This window comes from Ochotona curzoniae, unplaced genomic scaffold, assembly GCF_017591425.1.
Source record: "Ochotona curzoniae isolate NIBS_2020 unplaced genomic scaffold, NIBS_Ocur_1.0 patch14, whole genome shotgun sequence".
NCBI lineage: Eukaryota > Metazoa > Chordata > Mammalia > Lagomorpha > Ochotonidae > Ochotona > Ochotona curzoniae.
In genome coordinates this window covers 2,357,690-2,381,004 of record NW_024466684.1, presented here as the reverse complement: position 1 = coordinate 2,381,004, position 23,315 = coordinate 2,357,690, and the positions used below count along the sequence as shown (strand labels likewise).

The following is a 23,315-nucleotide window of genomic DNA, read 5'->3' as shown; positions in this document are numbered from 1 at the left end:
GCCATTTATGCATAAATCAGAATATAACAGTAATATTTAATTAATTATAACAAAAGGTTTTTGCATCTTCAAACACAGGAATCAAAGTATTTGTTGCTTTTCAGTCTAAAACAATCCCACATATCTTTTGCACAGTCAGCCTGTTTAACGAATCACATCTTAAATGCCATTTTTCAATTACCTTTGGATATATCAAATCTGATGAAAATGCAAAACCTGAAAATATACCAAAATACTTCACTGCTTTAATGACTAGTCAGCATCTTTGGAAGGTACATATCCATACATCTCAGGGCTTTAAAGATACAGCAAAGAAATCTTTGTGTGATTATAACTTAACTGAGGGAGCATGAGACCATGAGACAATGTCAGAGACTGGAGGAAGACAATCTGACAGAAGAGACACATGGTGCTAACTCTGTGCTGTGGGTGAGTTCACTCAAGGTCCCAGAACTTGTTTTAATATGGGAACACAGTTCAACTTACTTTCATGGTGACTTTCACTGACATCATGACAAGGTGAGTACATTCTTTTGTCCAGCTGTTCACAGTGAGTCCTCCAAGTTGCAACACAGCTTGATTTAGAGCAGTTTTCCCAGACACATCTAAGCAAGAAGAACAGGCAACCAAAGGCTCATACTCTACCCTGTGAATGACAATAAAGTTACGTTATCACAGTTAGAAAGACTTTACAACTTTACAATACTTTACAACTTTAAGCTTACAACATATTATTCGTTTAATTTTGACACATTATAAATTTGTAACTTAGGAAATTCTTACCTCCTAAGTCTTGTGTTCCCAAAGAAGAAAAAGACATGGCCAACATCAACATTACATTTTAACTTATGAAGCATCAAACAAACGAGGCTCCTATCACAACTCACAGGGACTAACACAAACTTTTACTTACCTGTCACCCCCCACCTGTGATCCACAAAATATACCAACCACACAGAGTTCACTACTGTGCTAAACGGGAAGTCAATTATACTGTCACCTTATAATCCTTATCTTTGCTTTAACATTCAATTGTTGTGAGATAAAATTGTCCACTTTAATCTAATTTAAAAAGTGTGGGGCCAGTGCCATTGGTTTGGTACACTAAGCTTCCACCAGGATTCTATATGGGCAACAGTTCATACCCCAGCTTCCCAAATGTGGATCCAGCTCCCTGCTTGTGGCCTGAGAAGGCAGTCAAGGACAGCCCAAAGTTGTGGGACTCCTCAGCCATGTGGGAGACTCAGAAGAGGCTCCTGGTTCCTGGCTTCAGATTGGCCCACCTCTGGCTGTTGTGGCAACTTGGGAGTGAAGGCAGGATCTCTTAGTCTCTCCTTCTCTCTGTTCATCTGCCTTTCATGTAAAAGTAAATCTTTAACAACAAAAATTAAATAAACAAATCCATACCTGAATTTACTTTCAAACACTCCAAAGGTGACTCTATCCCCTGTCTTCAAAGTTTGGGGAAGGTGATTTTGCATTTTTGCCTCATTAACAAAGGTACCATATTTAGAAGTATCTTTGATTGTCAATACAGGGATTTCATCAGTTTGACTCTGAAAATTAGAGAAGTAATTACAAGTCTTTTACAGCTCAAGCACATACAATCCAGGGGGAAATTATTCACAGGAGACATTTGATAACTTTTGAAAAGGGTAAAATAATAAATAGCTGCATATCCTGCCACCACAGGGAATGACAGCTACTGTTCTGGCTGCCTTCAAAGGACTAATTAGCAATTAACATAAATATCTCCCTTTAAGAAAATCTCTGAATTTCAGAATTATAACTCTTAGAACACAAATTTTTCTTTATTTCTGTAAATCAGTTGGGACTTTCCCAACCCTTCCATTTCACACACTTGAGAATTTTATGATTGGCAGCAGTTTGCTTCATGCATAACATGACAGCTTCAGTCCTAAGTTTTCGTTTTGCTTTGTTTACATTATCAAAAGCACATGGTAAATACTGGGCGAATGAAAACAAGGCATAAAGCCTAGAGGTTCTGACTTTTGGTAATAATTTTATTTTATTTTTTCTCTTGCAACTTCTATAATAATGCTTTTCTACAACACAAATAGACACAAAACCTAAATGCCAGTAAACTAATCCATCACTTGTGCATTTGTCACATTTGTTCAAACTAACTGCTTACTTTCTTGTTCCTACCACGATGATTTTGAACGTATTTATTCATATATTTTTATCACTCTCATCACCCGTGGTTCTGGTGAAAGCTAACAAATACCTTCCAAGCCATTCAAAAGAGCTGTGGATCAGAAGCAACAGTTGTCTTCCCCGGGAAAACCGTCATTCCCACTGCGGAGCCTCCCTTTACACACCCAGACTTTGTGTCCATCAGTCACATACTCTCTTTAAGAGCGAGCATCATGAATGTATCACAGCTAAGCCCAATAACTCTCACCACGGAACAGTCAATGTTGTTAAGTAAACAAATACAAATACAACCTACTTTCTCCAAGTTTCTAAGTCACTGAAACAAAAGCATAAAATGCTCAAACAGCTCTCTCTCTCTCACATCAAGGCAATGTACTGATTTCAACTCTCACTGCAAGCTAGCAAAATACAATCAGGAACATACCAAGTTGGTCACAGCAAAATTAGCGGTTAACACTGCATGATTTCGACTGATTGACTGATCATCTTCAATTAGAATAGCACAGTTTTTCCTTCCAACGATGTACTCAGTGCCAGTCAAAAGTCTGTATGGTTCTAAGAGGAATAAAATAATGAGACACAAACACACATACATAAATGTGTACATTATATAGGATAAAATTCATGATGTGTCAAGAAAACACTTTGCTATTTCAATGTTCATCAGTTTTACATAAATTAAACTCCCATTTTCTATTAAACCCTTATTGAGGAATATCAAAAGATCACCTACATTAATGCAAGGGCATACCACTTCTCTCAAGGAATAACAACAGTGAAAGGAATTAATACTTTCCCAAAGTATACATTTACTGAAATCCCAAGTAAAGTCCCAATATGAACTTGACTGGAGCTTCCATCCATTAGTTCACTCCCCAAATGGCCACAACAAAAGAGCTGTGCCGATCTGAGACCAGGAGACAGGAGCTTCTTCCAGTTCTCTCATATTGAGTGCAGGGTCCCAAGGCTTTGGGTCATCCTGGACTGCTTTCCCAGGCCACAAGCAGGGAGCTGGATGGGCAGTGGAGCAGCTGGAATAAGGACCAGTGCCCATATGGGATGCCAGTGCTAACAGTAGAGGATTAGCCAGTTGAGCCATCACACCAGCCTCTATTCTTTGTTTGTAAATTTTTACCTTACTTTACTTATTTGGGGGACAGGGATACGCGTTCTGACTCACTGCCCAAACATCCAGGGTATCTGAGCCCTGGACTCAAGCTAGGTCTGCCCACAGGTGGCAGTAACTCAACTCTGAGCTGTGGCCAAGGGTGCACTTTAGCCAACAGCTGGGGATAGGCTGAACAGGACTCCCAGGCTAGCCCTGCTACACAGTGCCAAATGTCTGCCTGGTCTGAGCAGTGCTATCCCCGTAACAGATGGCTAAGTCTCAGCCTGTCAGCTACTCAGACCAGGTCCTGCAGGGCAAATGCCTTCTCACTGCACACTCAGACCAGGCCAACAGTGAGCTGCAACTAACCAATCCTGCTGTTTTGGAAGTCACCTCCTACCGTCTGCTGGACTGTTGGGTACTGCTCTCTCAACCTCCACTGGCTCGGGCCACACCTTGATTCATGAAGCCTTTCCTCAGGTATGCTGTGCCAAACTCAATTTGTCTCAGGTCTGTCTTCTTTCCACACATCCACAGGAACCCCGAGGGCCATGAGACAAACTGAAATCTTTATGGTCTGGCCTTGCACTGGTGCAAGTTCATAGGAATGCCTGTATTGGTATTTACAAAAGTCCTTCAGAGGTCAGATCATATTAATTCTCAGTTTGCAGTGCTGGCATTGCATGTGGACACTGGTTCAACCCCAAGCTGCTCCACTTCCCATCCAGCTCCCTGCTTCTGGCTGGGAAAGCAGTGGCGCATGACCCAACTTCCTGCACCCGTGTATCCACATTGTAGGGGAAATGAGAGGAAGCTTCTAGCTGCCAGCTTTGCACTGGTCCAGCTCTGGCCATGGAGGCCATCCCAAGAATGGAGGACTTCTCTGTCTTTCCTGCTCTCATTCAAGTGAAATAAAGAAATCTTTCTTTTTTTCTTTAATCCTCCTTACATAGCCAGTCAACACTGCCTCTTGGGAGACCCTTTTTTCCTAATCACAATGTGAACACCCTGAGCACACAGGCAATCATGGCTTTCCCGGCTTACCCTTTTATCAGCCAATAAGGACCACAAACAGCAGGCAGGCAACTAGCAACTTCCACTAGGGAAGTGCAGACACACAGGAAAGGGGCGGGGTGAAGTGGCCTGGCTTTTGCTGCAGCTCCCCTGGGACACCAGCATCCCAGGTTTGTGCAGGGGGTCCAGCCCAGCACCGCCAAGGCGCACTCTGACAGACAGCAACTGAGGCCCTTGCATCCCGGGGTTCCTGGCTTGGGCCTGACCAGCCCCAGTGTTGGACACATCTAGGCCAGTGAACTCGGAGATGCAAGATTCTGGTCTCTCTTTCAAAAAAAAAAGTCTGGGCTGTCCCCTCTTGCTGACAGCACGGAAACGCGCCTGAAACAACAGACAGCTGCTCCGTGCACCGGTTTCTCCTCAGCCACCTCAGCCAGGGCTCAGCGAAGGGCCAGCCGCCCCACCGCCCATGCCCACTGCACAGCGCCGGGGTCCCACGGCCACTGCACAGCGCGGGACAGGGCCCGGCGTCCACCCGCCCAACCCCGGGGCCGAGGACAGCCGGCCTTCCCCGCCACGGCGCAGCCGGGACCACCACGCGCGTGCCAGACCCCCGGTTTCCTTCCCGTTCCGCCGTGCCCCGGAAGGTAAGGGGACCCGACCGGAAGCGACCCTCCCCGACTTCCTTCCCCGCGTTGGCGCTCCTCCGAACCCGGGCCCTCTGTCCCTCTCTGTCCTTACCTCGGGCTGGGCCCGCGGCCGGGAGGAGCTTCCACATGGGCCCTGCTGCCGGCCGACGCGACCGGCGCCAGCCCGCCTGCCAGCCGCCCGAGCTGCGGGGCGAGCGCGCTCCCGGGCCGCGCGAGCCTCTGTGCTGCCGGCGGGATGCAGCGGGCGTGCGGCCAGGGCGCGGGGCCGCCACCTGCTGGGGAGCCAGGAACAGCGCTGTCTACAAGTTCACCAGGTACTTGTTGGCAAGAATTGCAGAGTCCCCTAAGAAAAAGCTCTGAGAAAAACTTTGCAGTGTTATTTGCTATACGTTTAATAAAATTAATGCAAAATCAATCAAGGAAAAGAAAAGATGTGTTTTGGCCAAGTATGTTTGGGGACCACTGGAATGTGATTCCAGTTGACTGCTGTCCAGTTTTGGTTTATGTCAACTCTTAAGAGTTAAGTCCAGCATGAAATTGTCTCCTACTAGACAAAATAATTGTGGTAAATAACTGACAAATTTGAAAAAAGGAAAAGAAACTGGATGCCTATGTTGTCGTAGTGCCACTTTGGTAGAGTCTAACTTCCGTGGGTTGCCTGGCAGAAGCCTGTTCAGAAGGCATTTTTTGGTATTGCCTTTTGTGCATTTTATTATGAAAATGCTGCAGTCATATTTAGTGAAAAAAGATCTGAATTATTGCTTATAATAGAAATAAAAGCAAGCATTGGTTGCTTAAACTGGTTTCTCATGTCCAACCAGAAAAAGAGAACTTTAGTTAAGGTAAGATAAGTAAATGCACACACATACACCATATATACTTTTTTGAGGGGGAGGGGTAGCTAAAAGGAAATCAATTGTATGTAATACTTTAATAAATTCCTAAAATATTTGACAACTGACATTTTGATTTTGGAAATTCAACTAAATCTAAAAGCATTGTAAAGTTACTATGGTTAAAAACGAATAAGAAATTTAAATTATCTCTGTTTTTTTTTAATAACATGTAGAGCTGCTATTTTACTACTTGGGGAATGGGAAGTGAAAATTGGACCCTGGAGAGTTTCTACATGCTTTCATCACTTCTCTTTTAGAGAATATTAAAACATCCAGTGTTAACTGGAGTAAAATAATTACTAAGTACCATCAGCAAGGAAAGTCTTGAGTTTGTTAGCTTTGTGACCTCCTGGAAGGAGAGATGTTGAGGGTGTTGAGAACAGTGCTTTTCCATGTGTCTGGTCTCTGATCCAAGTTATACGCACAAACAGAAGCTATGAGCTTTCAGGGCTCACACTGCTTTAAATGTATAATGTGACTTGCTGCCAGAACCAGATGTGTTGAGGAAAGAAAACAAAACCACCTCGTTTCTATAGCTATTAAAGTCAAGTTTACTGTTCTTTTTTTAACAAGTTTGTATTTTATTTTGCATAGCCACACATCTGCTTATTTAAAAAAAATACTTACCCTTTGGTAGTAATGGTTCAGTACAAGTGAGTATTACAGCTTAATGTCTCTGTGTTCTAATTCTAAGTGTTCTTTTATTCCAGGTCTTATAGAGCAGATAAGACATCTGTAAGGTCATTCTTTGAAATATATTGTAAAATAATAAAAAAGGTAACATAATTAAAAAAAAATTGCAGGAAGAGCAGGAGAGACAGACAAATGTTTCAGCTGCCCTGTGGTTCCCAAATGGCTCAAAGATCAGGGCTGGACCAGGCCCAAGTCAGGAACTTCATCAGGGTCTGCCTTGAGGGTGGTAGGGGCCCAAGCACTGGGGCCATCTTCCAGCTGCTTTGGAAAGATTTTTGTTGTTGTTTAAATTTGTCTCACCTGAGGACGTTTTTCATTGCTGCATTAAGATACTCCATGCATTTGGATTTCCTGAGTTGCAATGATTCATTTGTGTGGATCCCTAAGGAGAGTATTAGCAGTGAGGATGATGGTTTCATCCCAAAGTAACTCCTTGAGATTTTCTTTTTCAAATTCAAGTCAACTTATCCTTACTTCTCCGTTGCATATTATGCTTTTATCTAATTATACATGAAGTACGGATAGTCTGCCACTATGTCAATTTTTTCCTGTTTCAAGTTGGTTTAAGGTCTCCTAATGTATCATCATCTAACTGTAAGTCTCATCTTTTCTTCAAGCCAGGACACCTCCGACTACTTGAGAACACACGTGTGATGGTGCAATTTCTGCTTTTCTGAAAGAACTCGGAGGAGACCTGATAGAGGAGCTTGGGGAACATCTCCGTCAGGACACAGTCCCTGCAGGTAAGCACAAGAACCAGGGCAGGGAGCAGCCCAGCCCAGGCCCGATTACAGTACCCACCAGTATACCTGTGGCTCAGATATGGGGGCAGGCCAGGCTGGACCCGTTCTTGTCAGCCACTGGCAGATCTGAGAACCAGGACAGGGTGCAGGACAGGCCTAGTTGGGCTGTAACAGCAGCCAGTTCCCATTTAGGATTGTGACTGAGGGCTGGCTAGGCTAGGCTAGGCTGCAGTTCCCACCAGCATGAGCTGGAATTAGGCACAAAACATGCCAGGTCAGGCTGCAGCATCAGGTGACAAATGCCAAGGTGAGGCAGGCCATGCCATATCAGGCTGCCGCACCCGCCAGTACATGTGAGACCAGGGAGAGGTGGGTAAGCATGATAGAGTAGCAGCAGGGGTTTGTACTGGTGGAAGTGAGAACTGGGACTGAGGGCAGACCAGGCCAGACCAATACCCATAGGGCTGCATGTGAGCTGGGAAAGGCAGCAAGGCTGGGTGACTATAAACACTGTGCATGCATGAGTCAGAAGTAGTGCAGGCTGCCCAGGCTTTGCCACAGCGTCAGGGCTGGCAAATGCTGGGACTAGGGGCAACTCCTGTCAAGCTAGACTGCAGAACCACGAGGAGAGTGCAAGATCTCCCAGTAGGGAAACTGTGGGCTCCTCTCTAATGAGCTGTGACTCCCACGGGTAAGCATGAGAAGCAGGGCTGCAGGTGGGACTGTCTGGCCAAGCAGTGGCATCTACTGGAATGAATGTGGGCTGATAACAGTGTTTGTTGGGTTGAACTAGGCTAAAAGGCCCATTGATGTATACAAGAGCTGAATGGGATGGTGTCAGACAGGAGCAGTCTGCTGCACATACTGAGAATTACATTGATGGTTGTTTTGGGGGGTCACTCTGACTAGGCTACAGTTCCTGCTGGTATGTTTGAGGATCAAATGTGTAGTGGGCTGGGTTGGGCTGGACTGAAGCATCCATTTGGTTGTGTAAGAGATGGGCTTGACACAGAACTGACCCAGCGCAGCCTGATGTGTTGTCAGACTAAGCCAGACCCTGTACTGGCAAGCACACACAAGAGTCAGGCCTGGGTTCAGCAGAGACGAAGTTTCTGTGGGATTCACCCAACTGAACCACTGCACTCCGAATTCCAACCGTGTGTTGAATCCTAGGACCAGTGGACTGACTGTGGAGTGCAAGTATCAGAAGTGGGCCTCCACAATAGCTAAGGCAGAGTAGTGGATGGCATACCCAGATACACATGGAGGATATGCCAGTCCACTGGGAAGTGCAGTGGACATCTGCTACCACAGCAGAGGAAGGAGGGTGAAACAAACTGGACAACTAGCCCAGCCAAGTGTTGACAGCATATATCTGGGCGAATGGAAACTCTAAGGTGGACTGTGTCAGCCAGTGGTCCTTGGATGGATTTCCTCATCCTTGAGGCAACAAAACTAACAGCATTTCAAAACTATTGAAACCACTTGAGCACAACCTTCAGAGCATACTTCCCATTGGGACCCTGGTATGATATTGGGTGGCCATTCCCCACCCCAGGTACTGAGGCAGTTGGAAGGCTGAGTGCAGCTTCTCTTCTCATCTCCTCCCTTGCCCCCAGAGACAGGAGGAAGAAAAGGAAACTTGCAAACAATGATCTCACCCACTTTCCCCTAACCCTCAATCCTTCCCACCCCCAATCAACCCTGTAAACATCACCATTAAAAAAAATGCGATTTAGGGAGCCAGCACTTAGCATGGTGGCTAACATAGTGACCTCCCTTCCTACATCAGAGTGACTGTTTGCATGCTGGCTTCATCTCTTGAGTCAGACTTGCTGCCAGTGCAGACCCTGGGACAGAGTGATTATACACGGATTTTCCCTTCCTTCCTTTCTTTCTTTCTTTCTTTGGCATTGTTTTCATTTTGTTGTTGGGTATCTTCAGGTTTTTCTTCAGTGTTTTCTTAATTTTCGTTGCAAATCTCTTTTCATCCTTAAATTTGTTCCAGGGTGTATATGTATGTATGTATTTTTTGTGTGTATTTTTTTTTATTGTTGCTTACATTATATTATGTAGTACAGTTTTATAGGCGCTGGGGATCCCCCCCACCCCTCCCATACCCCTCCCCCATGGTGGATTCCTCCACCTTGCTGCATAACCATAGTTCAAGTTCAGTTGAGATTCATTGCTTGCAAACACATGCCTAGCATAAAGTTCAGCGTCTTATTGTCCAGATAAGTTCAGTGGCCTCTTGGGGAGACCTTCTATGGTCTGAAGATAGGTCTAATAGAGTAAAGATCCAGTCAGTTAAAAGCCCCAACAAGGCCTCAGTATCATTATACAACATTATGGAATTAATTGACATAGTACTGGGTAAACAATATGTTAAAAATAATGCAAGTTCCATTCTTCGAAACATCTGGGTTGAGACAGTATCAATGACAGGTTCAAAAAATAACAAACAACCAAACAAAAAATTACAGGTTAAATCAAGGCAAACATGTGGTATCTAATCTTTTGGGATTCGCTCATTTCCCTTAGCATTATAGTTTCCAGTTGGGCCCATTTAGCCACAAAGAACTGCATTTTGTTTTTTTTAATAGCTGAGTAGTATTCCATGGAGTAGATGAACCAAAGCTTTCTTATCCAATCTTCTGCTGATGGGCATTTCAGTTGCTTCCATGTTTTCGCAATTACTGATTGTGCTGCAATGAACATAGGGATGCATGTTGGTTTGTCGTAAAACAGGTGTTTTGGGTATATTCCTAGGAGTGCTATTGCTGGGTAATATGGTATGCAGATTTTGAGTTGTTTGAGTGTTCTCCAGACTGATTTCCATAAAGGCTGTACCAATTTGCAGCTCCACCAGCAGTGGAGTAGGGTTCCCTTTTCCCCGCATCCTCGCCAGCAAGCATCGTTGGTGTTCTTGTTTATGTGGGCCAATCTTACTGGTGTTAGGTGGTACCTCATCGATGTTTTAATTTGGATTTCCCTTATTGCTAGGGAGCTGGAACATTTTTTCATATGTTTGTTTGCCATTTGGACTTGTTCCTTTGTGAAATGTTTGCCCATTTCCCGTGCCCATTTCTTGAGTGGCTTGTTTGTTTTGGTTTTTTGGTTGTTTTGAAGTTCTTTGTATATCCTGGAAATTAGCCCCCTATCGCCTATATCGTGTGCAAAGATCTTCTCCCACTCTGTGGGTTGCTTTTTTACTTTGTTGATGGTTTCCCTTGCTGTACAGAAGCTTCTTAGTTTGATGAGGTCCCATTTGTTTATTCTGTTCTCAACTGCTATTGCTTTTGGTGTCCTTCTTAGAAAGTCGGTACCTACTCCTAGGTCTTGCAGGGTATTTCCTACATTTTCTTGCAAGAGTTTGAAGGTTTCTGGATGTAGGTTTAGGTCTTTTATCCATGTAGATTGGATCTTAGTGTATGGTGATAGATGTGGGTCTATCTTTTTGTTTCTACAGGCTATCAGCCAGTTGTCCCAACAACATTTACTAAAGAGGCCTTCCCACTTGCTTAAGCTGTCATTGGTCTTTTTGTCAAAGATTAATTGGCTGTATCTGTGTGGGTTCCCTTTTGGTGCTTCTATTCTATTCCATTGATCTTCCTTTCTGTCTTTGTGCCAGTACCAGGCTGTTTTGATAACCACTGCTCTATAGTATGTCCAGAGGTCCGGGATTGTGATTCCCCCTGCTAACTTCTTATTTTTCAGGATGGTTCTAGCTATTCGTGGTTTTTTGTGTTTCCAGATGAACTTTTGAATCATTGTATCCAGTTCCATGAAGAATGTTTTGGGCAATTTGATTGGAATTGCATTGAAAATGTATATTGCTTGTGATAGTATAGACATTTTAATGATATTGATTTTGCCTATCCAGGAGCACGGGATGTTATTCCATCTTTTGAGGTTTTGTTCAATTTCCTTTTTAAATGGTTTGTAGTTTTCTTCAAATAGGTCTCCTACACTTTTGGTTAGATTTATTCCCAAATACTTCATACTTCTCTCTGCTATTTTGAATGGTATCCTGTTGGTTAGATCTTCTTCCATCTTGGTGTTATTTGCGTACACTATGGCTGTTGATTTTCGTTCGTTAATTTTGTACCCCGCCACTCTGCCAAACTCTCGTATAAGTTCTAGCAGTTTCTGTATTGAGTCTCCTGGTTTTTCTATGTATAGGATTATGTCATCTGCATATAGTGAAAGCTTGACTTCTTCGTTTCCTATACGTATGCCTTTGGTTTCTTTTTCTTGTCTTATGGCCTCTGCAAGTACCTCTAGGACTATGTTGAATAGCAGTGGTGATAGTGGGCACCCTTGTCTTGTTCCAGATCTCAGTGGGAAGGGTTCTAGCTTTTCTCCATTCAGTATGATACTGGCGTTGGGTTTTTCATAAATTGCTTTAATTATGTTGTGGATTTTCCCATCTATGCCTACTTTGGCTAGAGTTTTTAGCATGAAGAGGTGTTGGATTTTGTCGAAAGCTTTTTCTGCATCTATTGAAACTATTATGTGGTTCTTGTTTTGCAGTTTTTGGATATGGTTTATAACATTTATGGATTTCCGAATGTTGAACCATCCCTGCCTTCCAGGGATGAATCCTACTTGATCCGGATGAATGATCTGTCTGATGATTTTTTGAATTCTATTGGCTAGGATTTTGTTGAGAATTTTAGCATCAATGTTCATCAGAGAAATAGGTCTGTAGTTTTCCTTCTCTGATGGTTCTCTATCCGGTTTTGGGATTAAGGTGATGTTGGCTTCATAGAATGAGTTTGGGAGGGTTGCTTCCTCCTCTATTGTTTTGAAGAGCTTGTAGAGGATTGGGGTTAGTTCTGTTCGGAATGTTTTGTAGAATTCTGTAGTGAAGCCGTCTGGGCCTGGGCTTTTTTTCGTTGGGAGATCCTTGATGACTGTTTCAATCTCTACCTCGGTTATGGGTTTAGAAATAGAAAAGTTCTTGGACTCCCACCATTTACCAAAACTCAGTCCGGAGGCAACTGCAGAATTAAATAAACCCAGTCAGTAATTGCAGAAGCATGGAAGCAACCGAGATGCCCATCAATAGAAGATTGGATAAGAAAGCTTTGGTTCATCTACTCCATGGAATACTACTCAGCTATTAAAAAAAACAAAATGCAGTTCTTTGTGGCTAAATGGGCACAACTGGAAACTATAATGCTAGGGGGAATGAGCGAATCCCAGAAGATTAGATACCACATGTTTGCCTTGATTTAACCTGTAATTTATTGTTTGGTTGTTTGTTATTTTTTGAACGTGTCATTGATGCTGTCTCAACCCAGATGTTTCGAAGAATGGAACTTGCGTTATTTTTAACATATTGTTTACCCAGTACTATGTCAATTAATTCCATAATGTTGTATATTGATACTGAGGCCTTGTTGGGGCTTTTAACCTACCGGATCTTTACTCTGTTAGACCTATCTTCGGACCATAGAAGGTCTCCCCAGGAGGCCACTGAACTTATCTGGACAATAAGACGCTGAACTTTATGCTAGGCATGTGTTTGCAAGCAATGAATCTCAACTGAACTTGAACTATGGTTATGCAGCAGGGTGGAGGAATCCACCATGGGGGGAGGGGTATGGGAGGGGTGGGGGGGATCCCCAGCGCCTATAAAACTGTACTACATAATACAGTGTAAGCAACAATAAAAAAAAAAAGTTTATTTTTATTTGGAAAGCAGAATTACATAGAAAGAAGGACAGACAGAGAGAGGTATTCCATTTGCTGGTTTACTCTTTACATGACTGCAGTGGCCAGAGCTGAGCTGAGCTGATTAGGAGCCAGGAGCGTCTTCTGGGTCTCCCATATGGATGCAGGGGCCCACGGACTTGGGTCATGCTTTATTGCTTTCCCAGGCCATAAGCAGGTAGCTGCATTGGAAGCGGAGCTGGTGTCAATACAGGATGCCGGTGCCACAGGCAGAGGCTTGCTTTACTATGCCACAGCACTGGCCCCTAAAAAAAATGAGTTCAGAACAGTTGCCTCTGAACTGCACATTTTGTACAGACCTTTGCTTTGTCCTCATTCCCTTGATGATACAATACAGCACAGCAGTTACCTACAGGTTGCCCAGGCCATTGTAGCAGGTATTGCTAGTCATTCTGGAGCTGGATTTAAAGTTTAGGGTGGGGACTGGTGCCATGGCAAATCAGGTTAAGCCTCTGCCTGCAGTGCCAGCATCCCGTATGGACTCCAGTTTAGCTGTTCCACTTCTGACCCAGCTTCCTGTTAATGCACCTGGGAAAGCAACAGAGGATGGTTCAAGTCCTTGGCCCCTGCACCTGCCTGGGAGACCCATAAGGGGGCTACTGACTGCCAGCTTGGACCAGCCCAGCTCCAGCCATTACAGCCATTTAGGGAGTCAACCATCAGTTGAGAGATCTCTGTCTTTCCTTCTCTCTAACTCTGCCTCACATAGAAAAATAAATAACTCTTAAAAAAAAAATAGATGGGTCCCGGCGGCGTGGTCTAGCAGCTAAAGTCCTAGCCTTGAACGCCCCAGGATCCCATATGGGTGCCGGTTCTAATCCCGGCAGCTCCACTTCCCATCCAGCTCTCTGCTCGTGTCCTGGGAAGGCAGTTGAGGATGGCCCAAAGCCTTGGGATCTTGCACCTATGTGGGATACCCAGAAGAAGTTCCTGGATCCTGGCTTCAGATTGGCATAGCATCGGCCTTTGCACTCACTTGGGGAGTGGATCATCAGACAGAAGATCTTCCTCTCTGTCTCTCCTCCTTTCTGTATATCTGACTTTCCAATAAATAAATCAATCTTAAAAAGAAAATAAATGAAGTATGTGGGTTTCATGCAAAGAACACATACATTTTATATGTAATGTGAGTGTTGGTGGATTTGGATTCTGGGAGCCCTCTCAACCGTAGACACCCAGGGGTGATGGTGTTGCCTGGGATGTCTGTCCTTAGTAACTCAGGAGACACTAAGACCTGGCAGAGGCTCTGTCCCCACCCAAGTGGGGACACCACAGCTGCCAACAGCAGTAGCCATGCAGTGTTGTCTGCTGGGGGCGGGGCCACACCACCTGGGCTGCCAGGTTTTGAAGGAAAGATGCAATTCAAACAGCCAATACAGGGATTGATTCCTTGTCTAGGCTTTTGCTCCGGGTGAAGAATTCCAGGGGCTGGGCCTGAGAGTGACTCTGGGGACATCCAGGGCAGCAAGCAGGAGAGGGGTGTATGGAAGGAGATATAAGGGGTGGTCCCAGAAGGGCAATGCTCGGGGGGCACTGCTGACCACAAGCTGCTTGTCTTTCAGGTCAATGAAATCTACCACGATGAGTCTTTGGGGGCCCACATCAACGTGGTGCTGGTGCGGATCATCCTGCTGAGCTGTGGGAAGGTGAGTGAATACCCGGAGCATGAATGCCACAGCCTCTGCCCCTCGGGATGCTGAGGCCATGTGTGGACACAACCGCCCTCTAGGGGACATGAATGTTGGAGGAAGGATGTGCAGTGTCATGAGGGGCCATGGGGCAGCTGGTGCTCGCCAGGAGGCCAGAGCATGGGCGGGCTAGCAGATAGGAACCGCCTACTGTGCAAAGTCCTGGGTACCCCAGGCTCCTTGAAGATTCCTCTGTGCATGGATTTCAAAGTGTTCTGCAGCAAAATGACCTTACATTCCACTCCTGTGAAAGAACCTTTTGAAGTGCCCTGACTTCTACTGGGTCTGATGTGCTGCTGGGTTTCGGGGGTCTCCTGCAGGGGTCCTGGAAGGAGAAGCTTCTGGGTCATAACTCTCATCCCTCCTCCCCGGGCAGCAAAAATATAGGCTCCAGAGGGCAGCTGCCTGCCCAAGATGGCACGATGGAGGAGCTGCTTTGTTGCACCTGCCTTCACACCCCTCACCTCCTCCTGCCCTGCCCCGATGTGCCTCCCACCCCAAGCCCTCCTAGGGCACATTTGACCTCTCAGGGGTGCTGCTGGCTGGCTGCTAGCACCTAGAGACCAAGGAGGTTGCTCCCCAGCCCAGAGAATGGCCTGCCCCCATGTCAGCAGTGCTGAGCCCGAGAGGAGGCTCTCTGTGGTAATCAGGTGCCGTTCTGTTCCTGCCTGAGTTAAGGCTGGCCTGACATGGGAGCCACATTCTGAGCCAGGGACATCCCGAGAGCTGTCGGTGGGATCAGGGTCATCTGTGTCTTCATCACCATCACATGGCATGCAGGGGACAGCCACATGCTCTAGGCTCAGCACTGGGCTGTGCCCATTTTTCAGATGAGTTGTGCAGGATATAGAGCTCACTTTTGCAGGAATACAGAGCAGATGAACACCTTGGACCAGACCTCCAATGACAGGGCCCTGTTACTGCCCAGGTGAGCTTCATCTGTCACCTGCCATGACCCTGGTTCAGCAGGAGTGTGGCGTGGGGGACTCACGGACATCCAGCCAACCAGGGCTGGCTGCCATTCTGGGGATTCCTTGCCTCGGGCTGCCCATTGGAACTGGCTCGTGAAGAACAAGGTCCTGGAGCACAGGTGTCCCATGGCAGCTGCAAATCCAGCCCCAGCATTGGGAAGTGCCCCTGGCCAAGTCATGCTGCCAGTGGTGTCATTTTTGTGCAGACAGCACCACCTGGTGGCTTTGTGGAGCTCTGTCCTCCTCGGATGCTGTGTAGTTCCAGGGGATTCCTCTGCCCAGCTGTGCGGCTCTGGGTGAGTTATTGCAGTGGCCTCAGTAGTCACGAATCTTCTTCTCAAAAGTTGGATGCTTGCAGCCCCTGGAGCCTCTGGTGACTGTAGAGTTGAAAGAAGGCATGCACTCGCAACACCAGAGCCCATGGATGGCACATGGAGTTAGCGACTGCCACTCCTGGAGTTAGTTCCTTTCCCTAGAGACCCGCTCCTCCATCCCCCTGCTACCTGCTGGGCCCTAAACCTTGTACATCTTTTTCCCTGCCTGGCTGCAGAATGTGCATCTATTTATTCATTCATTCATTCATTTCTTCTGTGAGCAGGCACAGACAGTGGTGGCTTCATTCGCTACTGCAGCCTCTATGCCCTGAGGGATTGCTCACTGTTTGTGGGATGGATGGATGAAGAGGGGCTAAAATGAATGTAAGGGTGGAGCAGGCCTGAGAGACAGACCCAGGCCCAAATTGCCCCTTTACTCTTCAGGAGGTTCAGCCAATTGAGAGAAGCCAGCAAGGAGGAAAGCCCTGTCGACCTTGGTACACCGTGTGGCCAGGGGACCTCACCCAGAATATGGGAGTGAGGGTGCAAGTCATGGCCAGGACCACTGGGGCCTTAAAGCTAGACAGGAACCACTTTGCCACCTGGGCCCACTGGAGTCACTCTAGCCCTGATTCCTGCCAGCTCTGCAGAGTTCTGTGGAGTCTCTCCCGACCCAAAAGCAAGGGGTCAGTGACTCTAAGGGGAGTGGATTGGGAGCCCCAAACAGCCTTGTAGCCAGTCGTGGACTGAGCAGGTAGTGAGCAGTGACCGCCAGCCAGGCCCCTGGTGCGGTTAACAAGGACCCCCTGAGGGAGGCCCTCCTGCACCTGGCAGGATCCTGGGCTCCAAGCAAGCCTGGCAGTAGAGCCAGGAAATGAAATGTGACTTCTAGTCAAGAGTTTTGGGTGGCAGAGTCACTGGGGTACCAGCGAAGTCCACATTGGTGCAGAGCAGGGAGAGGGAACAAACCTGTGTCCCTGGGCCCCCCTTGGAGGGCCCCACAAAGCCTGCTGGGAAGCTGGCTGTTCTTGTGACCCCAGACACAGTGGGTGTGGCAGAGAAGGCGGCGGGGGGAGGGTCAGTCCACAGGGATGCTCCTGCACTGCAGGCTGCTGGGCCCTCTGGAGTCGCCATGCTAGGGCTGGGTTCTGGGAGCTTCTGCCGTGTTCATGTCTGCCCCACCCCAGCCCCAGGACTTAGAGATCCTCGGGCACTCAGGAAACGGATCCCAGAGTGAGGAGCCGCCTACCTCCCACTGTTTACTGAATGGTGGGTGCCCAAGGCTCCCTCCGGGAAAGGGCTGCTGGACTGTGAACACCTGGAGTGGCTTGGGGCTCACCCCTGATCACCCCCTCTGCCCCAAGCCAGCGAAGCTGAGAGCAGGTGGAATCCACAGGCACACACTGCTGAAGTCAAGTGGGCAGCCTGGAGTCAGATGCCCTTGGGGCAGGGATGGCTGCTGGCCCGATGCGCCAGCCCAGCAGGCACCTCTCACAGGCTGCCACTTCAGAAGGCAGGCGTGATGAGAGCAAGGCGACACTTCTCTCACGTGCTAGATTTGCTTTCCAAGGATGCAATCATGCGTGGTCAACTGAAAGCTGGAAACAGGGGATGGGAAATTGCAAACAAGCTCTGCGCCGCTCTGCCGGGTGGTGGCATCTCACAGTAGCTGTGTGTTGCCTCTCCCAGGTCACAAAGCAGCCTTCTGACAGCGTGTCCCGGCTGAGTGCTAGCCACCCTTAGCCACTCAGGAGCCGCCTGCACCAGCTCAGATGTTGTCGTACCCCTGTGCTTACCCTCCAGTTATCACCGTCTTACTTAACAGTGGCCCTAAAGGGCAAGAGCACGAGAGCGACAAAGAGATAGCTCAGAGGTGGCAGAGAGAAGCCGACAAGCTCTACATGAAAAGGGGAAGTCATCACAGACACATAGGGAGAGGAAAACGTATTATGAGGCTACTGCAGAACACTGGTGAGGGACCAACCTTTGACTGGTGAGAAGATTGCCAATGAAGACTCCCACAGCTTACATCAGAGTGCCAGGGTGCAAGTTCTGGCTCCAGTTTCCTGCTGATGCACATGCCAGAAGGCAGCAGGTGGCACCTCATGTGGCTAGGCCCTGCCACCCACGTGGAGACCTGGACTGTGCTCCGGGCTCCAGGCCAGCCCAGCCCCAGCAGTAGCCAACATTTGGTGAATGAACCAGCAGATGGGGTGCTCTTTTTGCATACACTCTTACCTCTCTAAGTGAAATTCTAAAGAAATAGAAAATGGAATTAAAATTTTTCTTCTCTAGTGCTTTTCCTGTCCACAACCAGCCAGACCTCCATTATATGCCCCAGCTGTCCCGAGGTGGCTCGCCCTGGACTGCTGTCCCTGGGAGGACCTTGACATCCCGAGCAAGCACACAGCCAGCATCAGCAGCTCCCCAGAATTGGGAGGAGCAACGGGATGCAGGGCAGGCCCAACGCAAGAGGCAGAAAAGAATCATCCAGTGTCAAGTCTTAGGAACCAGGCTGCCCTAGGCCTTGGGACAGAGAAGCTGGACTGATGACCTCTGAGGGTTGTGCCCTAAAAAGCGGCAGAGCTGCCCAAAGCAAAGCTGCCAGCCTCTTGCCAAGCTAAGGATCTTTGTAGCAAAGACGACCCCATGACAGTGGCCCCTAGGTGCTGTGGCTCCAGCACCATCCTTACCGATCACCCACCCTCGTCCTGCACCTTCTCCTCAGTAATGCTGCCATGCCATCACTGCTCTATCAGAACAACTCTTAATTCTGGCCCCACTCAACTCTGCTTGAAAGCCAGAGTTACAGAAAGAGAAAGAGAGAGCGCTCTTTCTTCACTGGTTGATTCTTCAAATGGCCCCAAGAGACAGCTCTGGGTCAGGCTGAAACCAAGAGCTTTCTCTGGGTTTCACCCCATGGGTGCTGGGGCCTAGGCACTTGGGTCATCCTCTGTTGGTTCTCTTGGTGCCATTAGCAGGAAGCTAGATCATAAGTGGAGCAACTGGGACATTTATGGCCTTCCATATGGATCCCACAGCACAGGAGGTAATTTTAGGCACTATGCCATGACACTGGCAGCAAAAGCAACATTTCTAATGAGGGACTTGAACATTGTAGATTGTTGTATCTGCAGGGGTTTCTGGAACCTGTACCCTGTTGCACTGTGAGGCTGGGCCAAACAGCTGAAACACAGCTTCGAGGAGGATGGAGGATACAGCCAGGGTCAGGGCCAGCTGTGGATTTTGTTCTGTCCACAGAGTAAATTTTGGTCAGAGCCAACATTTGCTGTTGAGTAGGACCCAGAGTTAATGGCCGACTTGACCTGCCTTCTGTGCTTGGTGATGGGGTGTTGCTGGCGTTGTTCTCCAGTTTGCTGTGAGGTAACCTTGGTCCCCAGGGAGGAGGTGCTGGGAGACATGTAGGAAGCAGGGACCTCATCTGAGCTATGCAGAACAGACTTACCACTGTTCAGAATGATGGTAGACACTGACAGCGTCCATGGCTTGCTACAGCCCTCACTGCTGTCTGGTGCTGCCCTTCCTTATCCCACGGGGAGGACTCCTCAGGGCCCTGCCAGCACTCCTGGGCAGATATAGGGCTTCCTTCCTCACATCCAGCCTGCAACTTCTTCCCAGGTCCACAGGAAGCCCATTCACAGTGGATGAAGCTTCTGCTTGGCCCTAGCCTGCTGGCATTACCCCCTTGTGCCTGGCTCTGCCTTTGGCTGCATCCCCTGCCTGTTGGGCCTGATGTTGGAGTGTGTAGCCAGAGCTGTCCTCTCTTGGAGTGGGATATCACAGCTGGTCCGTTGGCTGGGGAACCCTGGTCCCCACAAAGGAGGAAGTACATGGCTCTGCTCTCATATCCACAAGGAATAACAACAGAACTCACAACCACCTCTTGTCACAAGAGAGATTTCTAAAAATATTTAGTATATTGATTTGAAAGGTAGAGTTACAGAGAGAGAGAGAGAAATCCTCAATTCGCTGGCTCCTTCCCCAAATGGCTGCAATGACTGAGGCTGGGCCAAACCAAACGCAGGCCTGGAATTTCATCTGGGTTTCCAATGTGGGTGATTGCCAGGGGCCCAAGTACTTAGGACATCTTCCACTGCTTTTCCCTGCACATTAGCAGGGAGATGGATCAGAAGTGGAGCAGTTGGGTCTTGAGCTCCACTATAGATGCCAACATTTACAAGTCATGCATTAACACATTGTACCCCCGTGCCAGTCACAGGAACTTCTTGAATGAGACCTGCTAGAAGCAGACAGTCTCTAAGAGAGTCTTGGTAACCCTACTTTTGAGAGCTTGTGGCCTGAAAGACTCCCCATCCCTGGGTTTGAACCAATTGAAATTAGGTTACACAGACAGTGGCTTTTGTCTTGAATGTGTGACCTCTTATTGTCTCCCTGGTCCATTGTGTTGGGAAGCAGATGGCCACATGGTACAGTCCCACTTGCCTGACCTGGCGAGGAGCCCTGGGTCCTGCTCATGGCCATGTGTGTAAGTCTGGATGCTGACCTGTGTCCCGCAGCAGCCACATGCTGGGCAGGCTTCAGGCTTGGCTGCATGCAGGTACTTGGGTGAGGATTCAGGGAATGAATTTCCCTCTGACCTAGGCACTGCCAGTGTGGCCTGGATGCTGCTGTGGCTCAGATGTGGTTGTTGCCCGAGACTTTGGGTGTTGGGAGTCTCAGGAGGTGGTGATGGCCCTTGTGGCAAGGTTCTTGGCGATGGTCACAGGAGAGATTCAGTAGATTGTCATGGTTGCTGCCAGTTCTCACAAGAGGCCAGAGGGGTGTTAGAAACAGGGCAGACCTGGCCCTCCCTTGCTCTGGAGTCTGTTTCAAGATGTGACTTACATGCCTCGCTCCCCCTCCCAGGCCCCATCACATATAGATGAAACTATTTTCAGTTTGTACCTGGCTGAATCTGCAGATGTGGAGGGTAGGCTTTGCTTTGTGGTGATATCAGAGCAGACTTAAAAAAAAAAAATGGGTGAGGGCCCAGTGTGGTTGCCTAGCGGCTAAATTTATCACCTTGAACGTGCCAGGATCCCATATGGGTGCCATTTCTAATCCTGTCAGCTCCACCCCCTATCCAGCTCCCTACTTGTGGCCTGGGAAAGCAGTCAAGGATAGGCCAAAGCCTTGGGACCCTGCACCCACGTGAGAGACCCAGAAGGAGCTCCAGGCTCCTGGTTTTGGGTCAGCATAGCTCTAGCTCTTATGGTCACTTGGGGAGTGAATCATCGGATGGAAGATCTTCTCTTCTGTCTCTCCTCCTCTCTGTATATCTGACTTTGCAGTAAAAATAAGTAAATCTTAAAAAAAAAAATAGATGAGCAAATGGAGTTAAAAGATTGGCTGGGGCAGATGTCTGGCCTAGATACCTACATCCCATATCAGGGCACCTAGGTTGGTTTCCTGCGTCTGGCTCCCAGCTGCAGCTTCCTCCCATTGAGGACCCGGGGAATTAGCACAGCACAGCTCCCCTGCTTGGGACCCTGTCATCCATGTGGGAGACCCAACTGGCACCCCTGTTGCTGCCAATTGGGGAGTGAACCAGCTGATTGGGGACAGGCGATAAGAGCAGAAATCAAAATACCTGGGATGGAGAAGCACCTCCTCCCTTCTGAGACAGCCTGGCATGTGCTCTAGAGAGTGTTTCAGACAGTGGACAGAGGAAGAGTTGGGTTTCTGGCATCCTGGTTCTTAGTTCAGTTTCTCCCTGTCTGTACGCCCTTGGGGACAAGGCTACTTGTCTGAGCCTCGGCTGCCTGTCTCTCACGTGAGTGGGAGCTGAATGAGAGTGTGGGCCAGTGCTCCACTGTGCAGGGCAGGTGCACAGGCCTGGGAATGGGGGAGGAGTCCATGGCCAGCCTCAGCCACCTGGGGTGGGACCGTCTCAGGGGCTTGCTATTTGTAAGTCCCTGTGGGAATCACCAGTACACGGCCGGCCCGTGGTTCTGTCATGTGTAGCTCCTTTTACCGTGTTTGTTTTGTGCCTTGTAAATGCCTTTAAATGGGGGTGAGGCAAGGCCTTTGCCCCCTTCCTCCGGGCTTGCAGGTCTGACTGTGCCTTCCGGTTCCCTGCACCTACATCCTACCTAGGGCCCACTCAGTACAGGGGTCTGATACAACTCAGGCCCTCCTGTACCTGGAGGAAGGTGAAGGGACTGTGTGAGACAGCTTAGGAGTTTGGCCTCCGTGTCTTCCCTGAGAACCCAGCAGGGACTTCGTGTGAAGGTGCTGGGAAACCCGTCCTTATTCAGGAGAGTGCAGCCCAGCGGGAGGCCTGTCCTGAGCTGCTAGAGCCAGGACAGAGAGCCTTGTCTCTCCAACCCCAGTGGCCACACCATTCCCTCCTCTCTCCTTCCCCTTTCCCTGCAGTCCATGAGCCTCATTGAGATCGGGAACCCTTCCCAGAGCCTGGAGAATGTCTGCCACTGGGCCTACCTGCAGCAGAAGCCAGACACAGACCACGACGAGTACCACGATCATGCCATTTTCCTCACTCGGCAGGACTTCGGGCTGTCAGGCATACAAGGTGAGCTGCCCTCAGGTGAGGAATCGGGGGGGCAAGTGCAGTGGGAGGAGCGTGGTGGAGGAGCCATTGGCTTTGCCAGATGTATCAGTGCACTTGGCCCATCCCAGGAAGGAGTGTCCAGTGAGGGCCTCTAGGCCAGTGTTGGCAATCCCACCACACCCCAGGGGTGGTGAAATGGGAAGGGACTGGGCCAAGCATCCAAGACCAGATTGGGTTTCTTCATGTGTATTTGGAGATTTCAGGAAAACAGATTTGAATACATTTCCAACCCTTGCAAATTGAACATGCGTGGACTCTGACTGATGGTCAAAAGTTTATTAGTGGCATCAGACTTTATACACTGAGGGTCATATGGGATAAGGGAGGGAGTATTGAGCTTATCAACAAACCCATCAACCGTTTCTATACTTTTGTTTGGAACTCCTTTTGTTTTGTATATTCCACCAAGGGTTCTCATTCACATCTGTCCACTCAACTCATATAAATGATATCCAATCAGTTATACAAAAGGTATCCATTCGGTTGTTATCATACAACTATTATTCAATCAATTGTAGTCCTGTGCTCGCTGACCTTCCAGGGTCATAATGTCCTTCTACAGAAAGTCATGCATACATGGAGGGACAGAGACAGAGGGGGGAGACCTTCCATCCACTGGTTCACTCCCCAAGTGGCCACAATGGCCAGAACTGAGTCAGTCTGAAACCAGAAACCAGGAGCTTCTTTTAGGTCTCCAACACAGGTGCAAGATCCCAAGGCTTTGGGCTG

The 23,315-nt window shown here is 48.1% G+C and overlaps 1 protein-coding gene and 1 long non-coding RNA gene across 6 annotated transcripts in view; one reads left to right on the top strand and one right to left on the bottom strand.

Annotated features, from left to right (window-relative positions):
* The window catches only part of LOC121166433 (nibrin-like), a 36,110-nt gene extending 30,960 nt beyond the window's left edge, over positions 1-5,150 (bottom strand). For 2 of the 5 annotated variants that reach the window (XM_040995532.1, XM_040995535.1), the window contains exons 1-5: positions 5,042-5,144; positions 3,680-3,682; positions 2,603-2,733; positions 1,408-1,556; positions 487-646 (exon numbers count right to left, since the gene is read on the bottom strand). In XM_040995532.1, the coding sequence (XP_040851466.1) occupies positions 487-646; positions 1,408-1,556; positions 2,603-2,733; positions 3,680-3,682; positions 5,042-5,078 (480 nt within the window). In that variant the 5' untranslated portion in view covers positions 5,079-5,144. Of the gene's footprint in view, positions 1-486; positions 647-1,407; positions 1,557-2,602; positions 2,734-3,679; positions 3,683-5,041 lie in introns of all 5 variants that reach the window. The other 3 variants (XM_040995530.1, XM_040995531.1, XM_040995534.1) reach the window with 2 other exon arrangements.
* A 4-nt stretch (positions 5,151-5,154) lies between these two features.
* On the top strand, positions 5,155-22,611 carry LOC121166455. The gene is made up of 4 exons (XR_005885414.1): positions 5,155-5,264; positions 7,157-7,282; positions 14,584-14,667; positions 22,391-22,611. It is a non-coding gene; the product is annotated as an uncharacterized LOC121166455 (long non-coding RNA).
* Positions 22,612-23,315: the final 704 nt, after the last annotated feature.